This window comes from Odocoileus virginianus, chromosome 23 (genome assembly GCF_023699985.2).
Source record: "Odocoileus virginianus isolate 20LAN1187 ecotype Illinois chromosome 23, Ovbor_1.2, whole genome shotgun sequence".
In the NCBI taxonomy this organism is placed as follows: Eukaryota; Metazoa; Chordata; class Mammalia; order Artiodactyla; family Cervidae; genus Odocoileus; species Odocoileus virginianus.
In genome coordinates, this window is record NC_069696.1 from 27,420,917 (window position 1) to 27,433,590 (window position 12,674).

Sequence of the window (12,674 nt, forward strand, 5' to 3'; positions counted from 1 at the left end):
CCAATTATCTTAACTGTCCCAGTATACCATGAGCTCAGTATACTGCTAATGGTAATTTAGTCGTCAACCCAACTATGTGGACCTCAGTACACAGCAGCACCGAGATCAAGGCTACCCAGTTAATTCAGCTTGCCCAGACTCAAGCCAAACTCAGAGGCTGACCCTGAGGTTATTTCAGGACGCGTCCCTGGCATTCCAGAAAAAGTCAGCCGTACCTCAAAACGCAGATCCCAAGACCCACCCCTTCCGCCCAAAAGGTGAGCTAAAGCTTCACTGCCTTTCGCTCGGGACTTGGCAGGGCTCAGCCTCATTCCAGAAGGCGAGCCCCGCGTTTATCCGACTAACAGCACGCCAGGAAGAGTCTGATAAAGGCCGAGAAACCGAGCCCCGGCAACCAGGCCCATTGTGCCCCGGAGCTAGACACGCGGCCTTGAGCCTGACGCAGCCGAGGCCCCGCCCCGCGCGTGACGCCAGCGTCAGGCCAGTCCCGGCATGCTCCGCGCCCGCCGGCGGCCGAGTGCAGACGAGAGGAATTTTTTTCCCGTGAGCATTCCCCGCTCGGTTCAGCCGCTGTCCAGACCCGGGTCGGCGAGAGTGCCTCCTCCACCGGTTCTCCTACCGCTAGCCCGTCAGTCTGAACGCCCCCAGCCCTCCCGCGAGGGCGCCCCGGGACGGAAGGATCCAGCAGCCTGTCGGCGCCCGCCGTTCTCGTGGTCGCCGTCGCCGTCGTCGTTGTGGTAGTCTCTGCCGTCGCCTGGGCCATGGCCAATTACATCCACGTCCCGCCCGGCTCCCCGGAGGTCCCCAAGCTGGACGTCACGGTGCAAGATCAGGAGGAGCAGCGCTGCCGGGAGGGGGCCCTGAGCCTCCTGCAACACCTGCGGCCGCACTGGGACCCTCAGGAGGTGACCCTGCAGGTAACGCCCACACCTCAGCCCCGGGTCTCTCCCGACCTTGACGCGGCCAGGGGTGGGGGGAAGGGAGTGGCGGGTTTTCACCTCACCATCCTTTATAGTCTCCGGGGACCCAGGAGGAGCTCCGGGAACGTCTTCTCGCTCCGTTCTTTGGGAAGTGACCCTATGTTTCCTCCGTCACACCTAGGAAGGTCACTCCCCCTTCTTTCATCTTTGCTTACTGAGGTTGTCCTGAGGGCAGATTTCCTCTTTCCCGAAGCGGCAACGTTAGTGACGCACCCCTTCCACCTCAGGAAGGTTCTTGTTGATAGTTGCCCCTCCTCCCCCTCCTCTATCCCTTCTTATTGCGGAATGAACCCTGTTCACTCCCCTTGCAAGGGGTTCCTCGCCCGTTGGCCTAAGTCACTCTCGCCTCCTTTCACAAATAATGCAGTAATGAATTTTCTCTGGTCTTTTCCTTTCCCTTCTCAACCCTCCCCCTGTCGGTGTAACCCATTGATGCTCACCCTGCGTTTTATCTTCTCAAATCCTGGGATTGGAGACAGCCCTGTATCTCAAAGTAATGACCATGGTCATCATCAGATTGGGTTCTTAGGTAGCCCTGCACATGTTATTTTATTTGTATCAGTATTTCTGTGAAGGTTTTAGTCATGTGAGTGAAACTAACAATATCTGATGGGAGAACGATAGGTGGCTTGTGAATATTTCTTTTTCCGGAGCCACTATATTCATAGACAGAAATTGGGAGAAAAAGTCCTGGAGAACCTATGCGTTTTTGAGTAGCTTATTTTTAATAAGTTATGATGCAGCATACAGGAAATGTATTTTGAGCACTTAATTTCTTTTTAACTTTTGGAGTTTTAGGTACTATATACAAAAATGAACCTCCTTTTCCCTTGCAAACACAAAGTAATTTTAAAGGCTGGCATATTTGAGGTTTGTTTCAAATCTGAGCAATAATTTAAGAGTATTCAGTTGAAGTAGCCAGATCATCTGCCTTATTTTGTTGACTGTTTTAGCAAAGTTAACTGACTTAACACTATCTCAGGTGCTTTGCTAAAGTAGTCACCTATACAAAAATGAATAAAACATGAATAGTGCCCTAGGGCCCAGAACAGTTCTTGACACTTCAGTTTCATAAATGTTGGCTTCAGTTCTTACTGTCTGGAAGGGTTTTGAGCAGATTAAAAGGACCCATATGTTTTGGAAAAAAGTTATCAGACAAAAATTTTGAAAATTTAAGGGAGTGTTTGTTAGCCACATATGTAGGACATAGTGAATCAAAAGTGATTTTCATGTGTAATTAAAAAAAAAAATAGAGTTGGACCATAAAGGATGAGCACCAGAGAATTGATGCTTTTGAATTGTGGTGTTGGGGAAGACTCCTGAGAGTCCCTTGGATTGAAAGGAGATCAAACCAGTCAATCCTGAAGGAAATCAGTCCTGAATATTCATTGGAAGGACTTATGCTGAAGTTCGATACTTAGGCCACCTGATTTGAAAAACTGACTCATTGGAAAGACCCTGATACTGGGAAAGATTGATGGCAGAAGGAGGAGGAGGGAGTGGGGCATGGAGGATGAGATGGTTAGATAGCATTACCAACTCAACGGACATGAATTTTAGCAAACTGGGAGATAGTGAAGAACAGGGAAGCCTGGTGTGCTGCAGCCCATGGGGTTACAGAGTCCGACATGACTTAGTGACTGAACAATAACAAAGTATTTTCTTTAAGGAAAATTAGTTTAATTGAAATTTCCAAGTTGAAACTCTACACTTATTTAGTTTATTATTTATTAGCTTATTCTAGTTTATTATAGAAGTTTTTTACATTTATTAAAATATGTTCTGGCCGTCAATTATTAATGAAATGGATATTAATTAAAGACATTGCCATTTTCTGGTAAACTCTGGTTCTGATAAGCTGTATTACTTTTTAAGCAGAGACTTAAGAGTTTGAAGCTTTGATGACTGGAATTTCAGAGGTACATTAGGTGTTTTTTTAAAATCATTTAATCCCTCAGACAACCATTTTAGATGGGTACTATCATTTTTTTAGGTAGCTCTGTGAAGTAAGGTCAGGATATAGGTTGAAAAAAAGGATAAAATGTGTTAACATTCAGACTGTTTCTGGTTGAAAAATACTTGAGATTGAGTCTTACCTGATATCCATGTATCAACTTTTGACTTTAAGACCTTTGTGCTCATTATCCAAACTTTCAATGTGCTTATTTGTAAATGGAGGTAAATATTACCATTTGTTTTGCTCTTATGATGATTGTTATTTAAAAATCTAATCCCTCCATGTGCAAGCAAAGCTTTTGATCCAGAAGCTGGGACAACTGCTAAGCTGAGTTGATGGTTATTCATCTCTCAATTTGGTAGATCTGACTCCCACATTCTAGGTCATTATAAACTTGCTTTTATGATGCTTCAGGATTTCTTCAGTAAATATGGATAGGAATATTTTCTTTTGAGATTTGCTTTTATTTCCTTTGAAGTATAAAGATAAAAGTCATACCTCACGTATAGTCAAAAGACTAAAACAAGTATCAGTAATAATAGTACATATTTTTAAAAGATTTTTTCTCAAATTCTTAATGTGATATAAAATATTATTTAACCATACCTTAGAAGCTTACTCTAATAATACTTATTTACCCAGCACTTACTCTTGCCAGCTGAACTTTGAGAGCACATTACAAAATCCAGAAACAAGCAAAAAAACACATTAGTGCATTCAAAATGACAGAGGGTCCGGTCTTTGCTCACAAATTATGGACATAGGGGATAATATATCTCATTTTAGATAGAGCTTTAAAAAGTTGAATTATTTTTTTCCCTATCTCTGCCAAATTAAAAGAATACAATATAAAAGTAGCTTTGTGGAGTATAGTATGTTAGAATAGGCGGAGTAGATCTAAAACAATACATCAGAGTGTTTTTTATTTAATAATATTTTACTGTTTATAAAGAAAGCACTTTGGCATACACTCCTCCCAACAATCCTGTGAGATAATGTAGACTGTTAATATGTATTTTATAGTTAAATAATACTGAACTTGAAGTTAGTAGTGGCAGATCTGGGATGAGAACTCATAAATTATTGCTCTTTGACTGATAAAAGTTTATGTTTGATAAAAGTTCAGTTCAGTTGCTCAATTGTGTCCAATTCCTTGTGACCCCACGGACTGCAGTTTGTATATTATGATTAAGAAAGGGAAGCCATTTCTCTGCAAAATTAGTAATTTGTTAAAAAATTAAATCTTTGGCTCATAGAAAGATTTTGCCTTAAGTTCCTTACAAATAAAAATTCATAATTTTTCCACATGTGGCATTATTTTGGAAAAGGGATTCACTTCTGCTTTCTTTTAAAATTGTTACTATCTAATAGGAAAGTGTTTGAGTGGGTGATAATACCTAAGAGTATTTTGACTATGACTAGGAGAGATGGGATATTTAATAGGCTCCTGTGAAGGATGTGTAATGTTTGATAGGCTCCCATGTGTTTTGATAATGTGTGACCACAAAGTCAGGGGCCTAATGTGCTAGTTCACTTTCAGGTATTAATAGCTATGTGTCTTGGACTGAGCAACCATTTCACCACTCTTTCAGGCCTCAGCATAGTGTAGTGGAAAGAGGATGGTTTCAAATCCTGATGCCAGCCATTTGTCACCTTTGGCAAGTTTAAAAATCTCTATAAAAAGAAATTACTATCTACCTTGGAAAATAGTAGTGTAGTACAAAACAGTAGAATTTAACCATCAGTTCAGTTCAGTCGCTCAGTTATGTTGCACCCCATGGACTGAAGCTTGCCAGGCCTCCCTGTCCATCACCAACTCCCGGAGTTTACTCAAACTCATGTCCATTGAGTCAGTGATACCTCCAACCATCTCATCCTCTGTTGTCTGATTCTCCTCCCGCCTTCAATCTTTCCCAGCATCAGAGTCTTTTCAAATGAATGAGTCAGTTCTTCACATCAGGTGGCCAAGTATTGGAGTTTCAGCTTCAGCATCAGTCCTTCAAATGAATATTCAGGACTGATTTCCTTTAGGATGGACTTGTTGGATCTCCTTGCAGTCCAAGAGACTCTCAAGAGTATTCTCCAACACCACAGTTCAAAAGCATCAATTTTCGGTGCTCAGCTTTTTTTATAGTCCAGCTCTTATCCATACATGACTACTGGAAAAACCATAGGTTTGACTAGACGGACCTTTGTTGGCAAAGTAATGTCTTTGCTTTCTAATATGCTGTCTAGGTTGGTCATAACTTTTCTTTCAAGGAGCAAGCATCTTTTAATTTCATGGCTGCAGTCACCATCTGCAGTGATTTTTGGAGCCTCCAAAAATAAAGTCTGTCACTGTTTCCATTGTTTCCCCATCTATTTGCCATGAAGTGATGGGAGCAGATGCCTTGATCTTAGTTTTCTGAATGTTGAGTTTTAAGCCAACTTTTTGACTCTCCTCTTTCACTTTTTACTACTACACTACTACAAATAGTAATTTTAATACTATTCTTTTACTAATTTTACTACTTTACTAAGAGAGTATCAGGAGAATTAAATGAAATAGGTAAAAATTATGCACAGTGTGTTTTATTACTTTCACCCCACCCCCCATCCCCGGCTCAGTCCCCAGCCTTTGCAAGTAGAAAGTTGTTCTAAAAGAATTGTAAGCTCCTAAAATTCAGTAATTTTGACATGTATTTTTTTTTTTGTACTGGCATAATGCTAATTTTCAGCAGCATTTCTTGTAGCATAAGGTAGGCATGGGAGAATGGAGGAGGAAAGGCTTCACAGAAAGGCTTCAAGGGGTACCTTGAATTCACCTTGGAAAGAAAGATAGGAGATGGAATGGGGAAGTATATCTGGGCAAAGAAAAACCACTTTCGTAAACTATAAGTGTTTCGTAGACTATGAGTGTCTTGGGTAGAATGGTGTATGAAATGATTTCCAAATAATGGAGAGGTTAGATATGAAGTATTTATGCCTCATTAGGAGGTGGTATTCTGTTATCTAGAACGCAATGGGAAGTTGGTGAATGTTTTTAAGCAGGTATGTTACATATTTTTTAGAGAAGTGGCAGATTACTATTTAGGCAGCATCCATTGAAGAACATGTTTTGAATTGGGAAATGAGTGATCGCTTAGAAAGGACATTTTTGAAACTCTTGGTTACTGCTTACTAAGAGGATGCTAAATTAGTATAGTGGATTTAAACCACTACAGTTTAAAAAGATGAGTTAAGATGTGATAGGATAGCTCAGAGAGCATTGCAAGTAATATGGCTAAGTATTTCTTGTGAAACTTGTTTTAGTTTTACATAAAAATATGTATGTGTTGAATTAAACGATTAATTTTTTTTTTTTCCTGTGTATTGTGTTAAAAAATGTTTGTGAAAGACAGCTGAGGAGAGACTGTTATGCTAGATAAGTGGTGCTGGGATCCAAATTAGGACAGTGGCCTTGAAGCTGGAAATAAGGGATCGATTTGACATTTCAGAAAATAAATGTGCAGGACTTGTTAATTGCTTGCAGGTCATGGAGGAAGTGGGAAGCTTAAGGGTTTTATTTTGTGTTTCTTTTTGTGGCTGACAAAGATAGGGCAGTAATGAAAGGCCTTTATTTAAGGAATCAAGTTGTATTTTTCAGGATTCTGTCATTGTTTTTTATTTTTTGGCCTTGTATGTGACAGGTGGGATCTTAGTTCCCTGACCAGGGATTGAACCTGAACCCTCTGCAGTGGAAGCACAAAATCTTACACAGGACCACCAGGGAAGTCCCCAGGACTTTTTCTTAGAAGTTCTTTTACTCTGATACATCTTATGGGCTATAGATAAATTTTGTCACCCTTTTGAAAATTGTGAGATACAACAAGCCTACAGAAAAAGTGAAACATAAATTGTTGTAGAACAAATACTTTTGTAGCCCTAGCTCAGGGAAAGAGAGAATATTAACCAGCAACCCAGAATATCTCTCACTTCCCTTTGTGCTCCTAACTTTTCCCTCCCTCTAGTGGTAGTCACAATAACAATTAAAAAAAGTTAATAGAACAATATTTTTGAATTGAATTAGTCATTTTTTCTAGTACTCTGAGAAAATATACTCTGTAAATTTTTAAAATAAAGCACTATATGATCATGAAGTAATTTAGTTTTACTGAAAAGATGTAACACAATATTAAAACTTTGAGTAGGAAAAAAACCCCACTCCTTATTCATATTTTATTAAACAATCAACTGTTCTATTTTATTACCATCTATTTCTCCCTTAAATATTTTACAGTTGTTTTATTGACTCTTATGTACACTTTTGTATTCCTGTTCTTCACATTAGTTCAGTTCAGTTGCTCAATCGTGTCTGACTCTTTGTGACCCCATGGACTGCAGCACGCTAGGCTTCCCCGTCCATCACCAACTCCTGGAGCTTGCTCAAACTCATGTCCATTGTAAATATTTTCATGTTTTTATGGTATTGACCACAACTTTTGATAGCTAGAAACATAATATTTGATCATGTTAAAGATCACGTGACTTAATTACTTTTAAAGTGAAGTTTTAAAAAGAATTCTAAAGACTATAAAGAGGAAAATTAGAAAGACTTAGCAAGTAAAGAATCCACTTGCACTGCAGGAGATGGCTTGATCTCTTGGTTGGGAAGATCCCCTGGAGGAGGAAATGGCAACCCACTACAGTATTCTTGCCTAGAGAATTCCATGGACAGAGGAGCCTGGCGAACCACAGTCCATAGGGTTGCAAAGAGTTGGACATGACTGAGCGACTATACATGCACATAGGCATTCATCGAATTCATAAAAGAATACTATCCAACCCTGTTGATTTTGTTTAATAAGTACAAATGATTCATGCTCTTAATAAAATATTTAAAACATAAATAAAGCTATAAAATGGAAAGTAAAAAACCTAAATCCCTCAACACCAAGTCCTCCTCAAAGGTAATTTTGGGAACAATTTCTTTTGACTTATAAAAAATTGTCTGATGATTTACCAGCATAAATAATTTATGTATGGATTTACCAACATACATTATTGACCTACATTTATAAATACAGTAAATATAATTAAATTATCCTGTATCATGCTTTTAAAATAATATATCTTCGATATCTCCATGTCAGTGTGTAATCTGCCCCATGTTTTTTTAATTTTGTTTTTATTTTTTAGATATTGAAATCAGTATTGCAGTGAAGAACTTTTATGCATATATTTTGGGTAACTTCTTTAAGTATATCCATAGAGTAAATTCTTAGTGAAATTAAATTTAAAGAAAAAAAATATACACACACATATAGGTATCTATATATATGGTCTACTTCAAGGAACTGGCTCACACAGTTGTAGAGGTTGGTAAATCTGAAATTTGTAGGGCATTGTCTGGCAAGCTGGAAACTCTTGAGACAGGAATTGATGCTGTAGCCTTAAAGCAGAGTGTCTTCAGGAAAACCTAAGTTTTGCTTTAACAGCTTTTCACCTGATCGAATGAGGCTCACTCATGGGGATTAATCTTTTACTTGAAGTTATCTGGTTAATAAGTCTGCAAAATACCTACAGAGTAGCATCTAAATTAATGTTTGATTGAATAACTGGGCATTATAGCCAGTCCAAGTTGGCATAAAACTGTCATGCTATTTCTCACTTTGTTATTTTTTATTCCTCAAAACAGTATTGTAAAGTATCTTTTTCTCTATACCTTCTCCAATCTCTGATATTAAATTAAAAAAATTTTTGCCAGTTAGATACATGAAAATAGTATTTTGTTTTCTTTTTACATTGCTTTTAATTCTGTCATTTTGGAAGATTGTGGAATCACAATAGTTTCTTCCACAAAACAGTTAACTGACACAAATTAATTCCATCTTTCTAAATTCCTGGTCTTGTCTAGTTTGTCATACTCTAAAAGAATAATTGAAACTTGTCTTTCCCATTATCTTGGCCCGTGGAAGCTTATTCATTCGAATTCAGTAGTTAATTGGTCATTTTAAACCATAAATAAATATCGAAACTCTGCTTGGTTTCTTAATCATCTTAGGGACTAAAGAAATTTCGTGGTAGCTAAGATAGAGAGTTTAATACTTTTATCATCTTAGAGTTTGTCATTGCAAGATAGTGTCACGTACTGAAAGGAGGCATTGGATTATGTTTTGGGGGTCTCAAGAAGGTCTTCAGGTTCACTGATAGTCACTTTAACTTCTAAGGTGTCATTAAACTGTAATTTCTTTTTGCTAACGAGGTTTTCTGTATTACTTCAAATGGCAACCTGTACAGATTTGGGCAGTGCAGCAGCATAGAGTCCAGAGATAATCTGTAACATAGATGTTGTCATAATTATTAACTTTTATGATCTCATCATGAATCATTTTGCTGTCTTGTGTTGAAATTTAAATATGTAGTAATCTGCATACCTGATAAGAACTTAGTGTCAGAAATGTTTTTTGTGCTTTTGTATATGTTAAGTCATTAACTCTCATGAGTGAAAGTTGTTCAGTTGTGTTCGACTCTTTGCGACCCCCATGGACTATATAGTCCACGGAATTCTCCAGGCTAGAATACTGGAGTGGGTAGCCTTTTCCTTCTCCAGGGATCTTCCCAACCCAGGGATTGAACCCAGGTCTCCTGTATTGCAGGCGGATTCTTTATCAACTGAGCCACAAGGGAAGCTATTAATTCTCATAAAAACCTATTAAGTAAAAAAACAAAAACTAAAGCTATAAAGTAGATTCTAATCACTTGTATTAAACATGAGATGAATAAAGCACATACAAGTTAAGTGACTTGCCTAAGATTACTCAACTTATAGACTAACAGCTAGAATTTGCAGTCAGGCAGAGCAGTCTTGCTCTGAGCTCATTCTCTGAACTAGTACTATCTTAAATACTTGACAAACAGTATAGGATAAACCCTGTAAAAAGGAGCTCCATGAGATTCCTATTGTTTTTGTACCCCTTCTAATGAGGTGGAATTTTATATTTCTAGTATATATCTGATATAGTACTCATACCTAGCATATACCTAGTATATTTTGGTCTGTTTTGGAAAGCTGAAGTACCTTGAACTAATTGTTGATTTATGCATGAGGTATTAACCATCCAAGAGCGAAAAAGCATTATCCATACATCTTTAAAGTCAGAAATCTCCATCAAGAGGTCATTTGAATAGCTGAACAAATCGGATTTATTACTCCTTCCAGTTGAGGAAGACTTATTCCATGGGTAATGGTGGGACGGACTCTCGATATGTGGGTATTAGAAAGGACTTAGTATAAAAATTAGTATAAAAATTTAGGAGAGGGTTCAAGGAGGCTTCCCTGATAGCTCAGTTGGTAAAGAATCTGCCTGCAATGCAGGAGACCCTGGTTTGATTCCTGGCTCGGGAAGATCTCCTGGAGAAGGGATAGGCTACCCATTCCAGTATTCTTGGGCTTTCCTTGTGGCTTAGCTGGTAAAGAATCTACCTGCATCGCAGGAGACCTGGGTTCTCCCCTGCAGAAGGGAAAGGCTACCTACCCGTTCCAGTATTCTGGCCTGGAGAATTCCATGGACTGTGTGGTCCATGGGGTCGCAAAGAGTTGGACATGACTGAGTGACTTTCACTTTCAAGGAAGCGAGGCTTTCCTGTGGATTGGGTGCTGTCAGAAAGGAAGTGGGGCAAGTCTGTGCCTGTGGGTAACTTACCTTACCTAGAGGACTGGAGGAATGAAGTGGGGCCAGAGCTGTGACTAGAAAAGGAACAGCAGTTCCTCTTATTAGCCAGAGTAGGGGGATGTTTGGTCATTTTTGTGGTTTGGAAAAAATTCATAATTTTGTGTATGTTCACACATGATTACAGAGTGGCTTTGTTTTTGTCTTGATGCATTATGGTCACAGAGTGGTCTCATCTCATACTGATGTTCTGTGAAATTACTTATGTTCAACTGTATCTCCAGGCCTTGCTGTGTGTGCTGGGTCTGTTCCTGGCTGTTGGGCTCCTTTTGTCTTTCTCACTAATTTAATTTTTTCACATTTAAACTGGATTGATTGTGGAAGAAAAAAAGAAAACATGCATAAGCCAAAAGAAAAAAAGTTTAAAACAGGGAAACAGGAGACGGGATTTAAACTACCTAATATTTGTGTTGGATACTTTTGTAGACATTTCTATCCTTATTTGTACATAAATATAAATTAAGTGGTACTTTACATAAAATACTCTTATGAAGTGAATTAAAAGTCTCTTAGTCATGTCCGACTCTTTGCGACCCCATGGCCTATACAGTTCATGGACTTCTCAGGGCCAGAATATTGGAGTGCGTGGCCTTACCTTTCTCCAGGGAATCTTCCCAACCCACGGATTGAACCCAGGTCTCCCGCATTGCAGGTGGATTCTTTACCTGCTGAGCCATCAGGGAAGCAAAATACTCTTATAAATGAAGTAATATTTTTTTGCCCCAGGAATTTATTGTGACTATCATTTTATTGTAAATTTGTAGCTGTTTTGTATAGTAGAGTATATTAGGGTTAGTGTCATTGGAGTTGTGACTCAATGTCATCCTTATAAATGTGTATATATTGTTCAATAATCTTATCCAGTAATGTTATCCGCCTCTATCCCTTTTAAGTGCATACATCTTAAATGTGTGTTTCTGTGTGTACACATAAATGTACAATATAGCGTGCACAATTAAAGAAACTTATTATAGGCAAGAGTGAAAGAATGAATTTGTTATAAGTTAGATCAAGAAGACAAGCTAGTATTTAAGTCCTTACTAAATATTTGTTGGGAGGATGTATAAAACATAGGTTTTACTCCTGGCTTTTGAGAAGTGTGGAGTGTCATTCATCATAAGCATTTCAGAATGTTAGTTTCTCAGACTTTATTACAATAATTGACATATTTTATTTCTACATGACATTTAGAGGAGTTACACAGTAATAAATGTGAGTTGATATTTTAATAAGAAACAACAAACTTGCAACATAGGTTTTAAGAAAATGACGATTGGAATTTAGTATAAGGGCATATGCTTCTTGTCATTGTCTCCCTACCTACCAGCTTTTTGAAATCTAGGTGGAAAGCAGTTTGTATGTCTCTGCATACCCCCAAAACATAGATATTAAAAATGAATCTTTTCACATTAGCTCATTAAATTTACATACATTAGGTGAATAAGGATAAATAAATACTTCTTTAAAATTTCACCTGAAGGTCTAAAGCCTTTTCAGGTATCATTTATCATTACAACAGTCTTATCAAAATAACAATGATTACCCTTAGGCATTAGTTAAATGTGTATACATTTAAAACTTTTCCTTTGTCCATTATTCTTGTTCTTTCCCAGTTGTCTTAGGAAAAATGACCTTAACACTTGCTTTCACTTTTATCCCTTTATTCCACCTGAGAGCCTCCAAAAGCTCTGAGTTATAATTGGGTAAATAGAAAGTTTTAGTGTCAATTTTGGGAGAAGGGGATGACAGAGGATGAGATGGTTGGATGGCATCACTGACTCGATGGGCATGAGTTTGAGCAAGCTGCAGGAGTTGGTGATGGACAGGGAAGCCTGGTGTGCTATAGTCCATGGGGTTGCAAAGAGTCAGACAGGACTGAGCAACTGAACTGAGTGTCAAATTAATGTAGAGGAAGACTAAAGTTGCAGTTTTTGAGTAGACTTAGAGAACTAATATTGCTAATCATCTGTTTGGTTTTTAATATCATATTATACTCAAATCTAAAAAAGGACTTTTAAGTACTTAAAACTCCTGAGGGGACTTCCT

At 38.3% G+C, this 12,674-nt stretch overlaps 1 protein-coding gene across 1 annotated transcript in view; it reads left to right on the forward strand.

The window, feature by feature from the left end:
• The first annotated feature begins 513 nt into the window (after window positions 1–513).
• ETNK1 (ethanolamine kinase 1) overlaps window positions 514–12,674 on the forward strand; it is a 56,498-nt gene continuing 44,337 nt past the window's right edge. Inside the window, exon 1 of the mRNA XM_020908722.2 lies at window positions 514–917. Coding sequence (XP_020764381.1) covers window positions 762–917 — 156 coding nt within the window. The 5' untranslated portion in view covers window positions 514–761. The remainder of the gene's footprint in view (window positions 918–12,674) is intronic.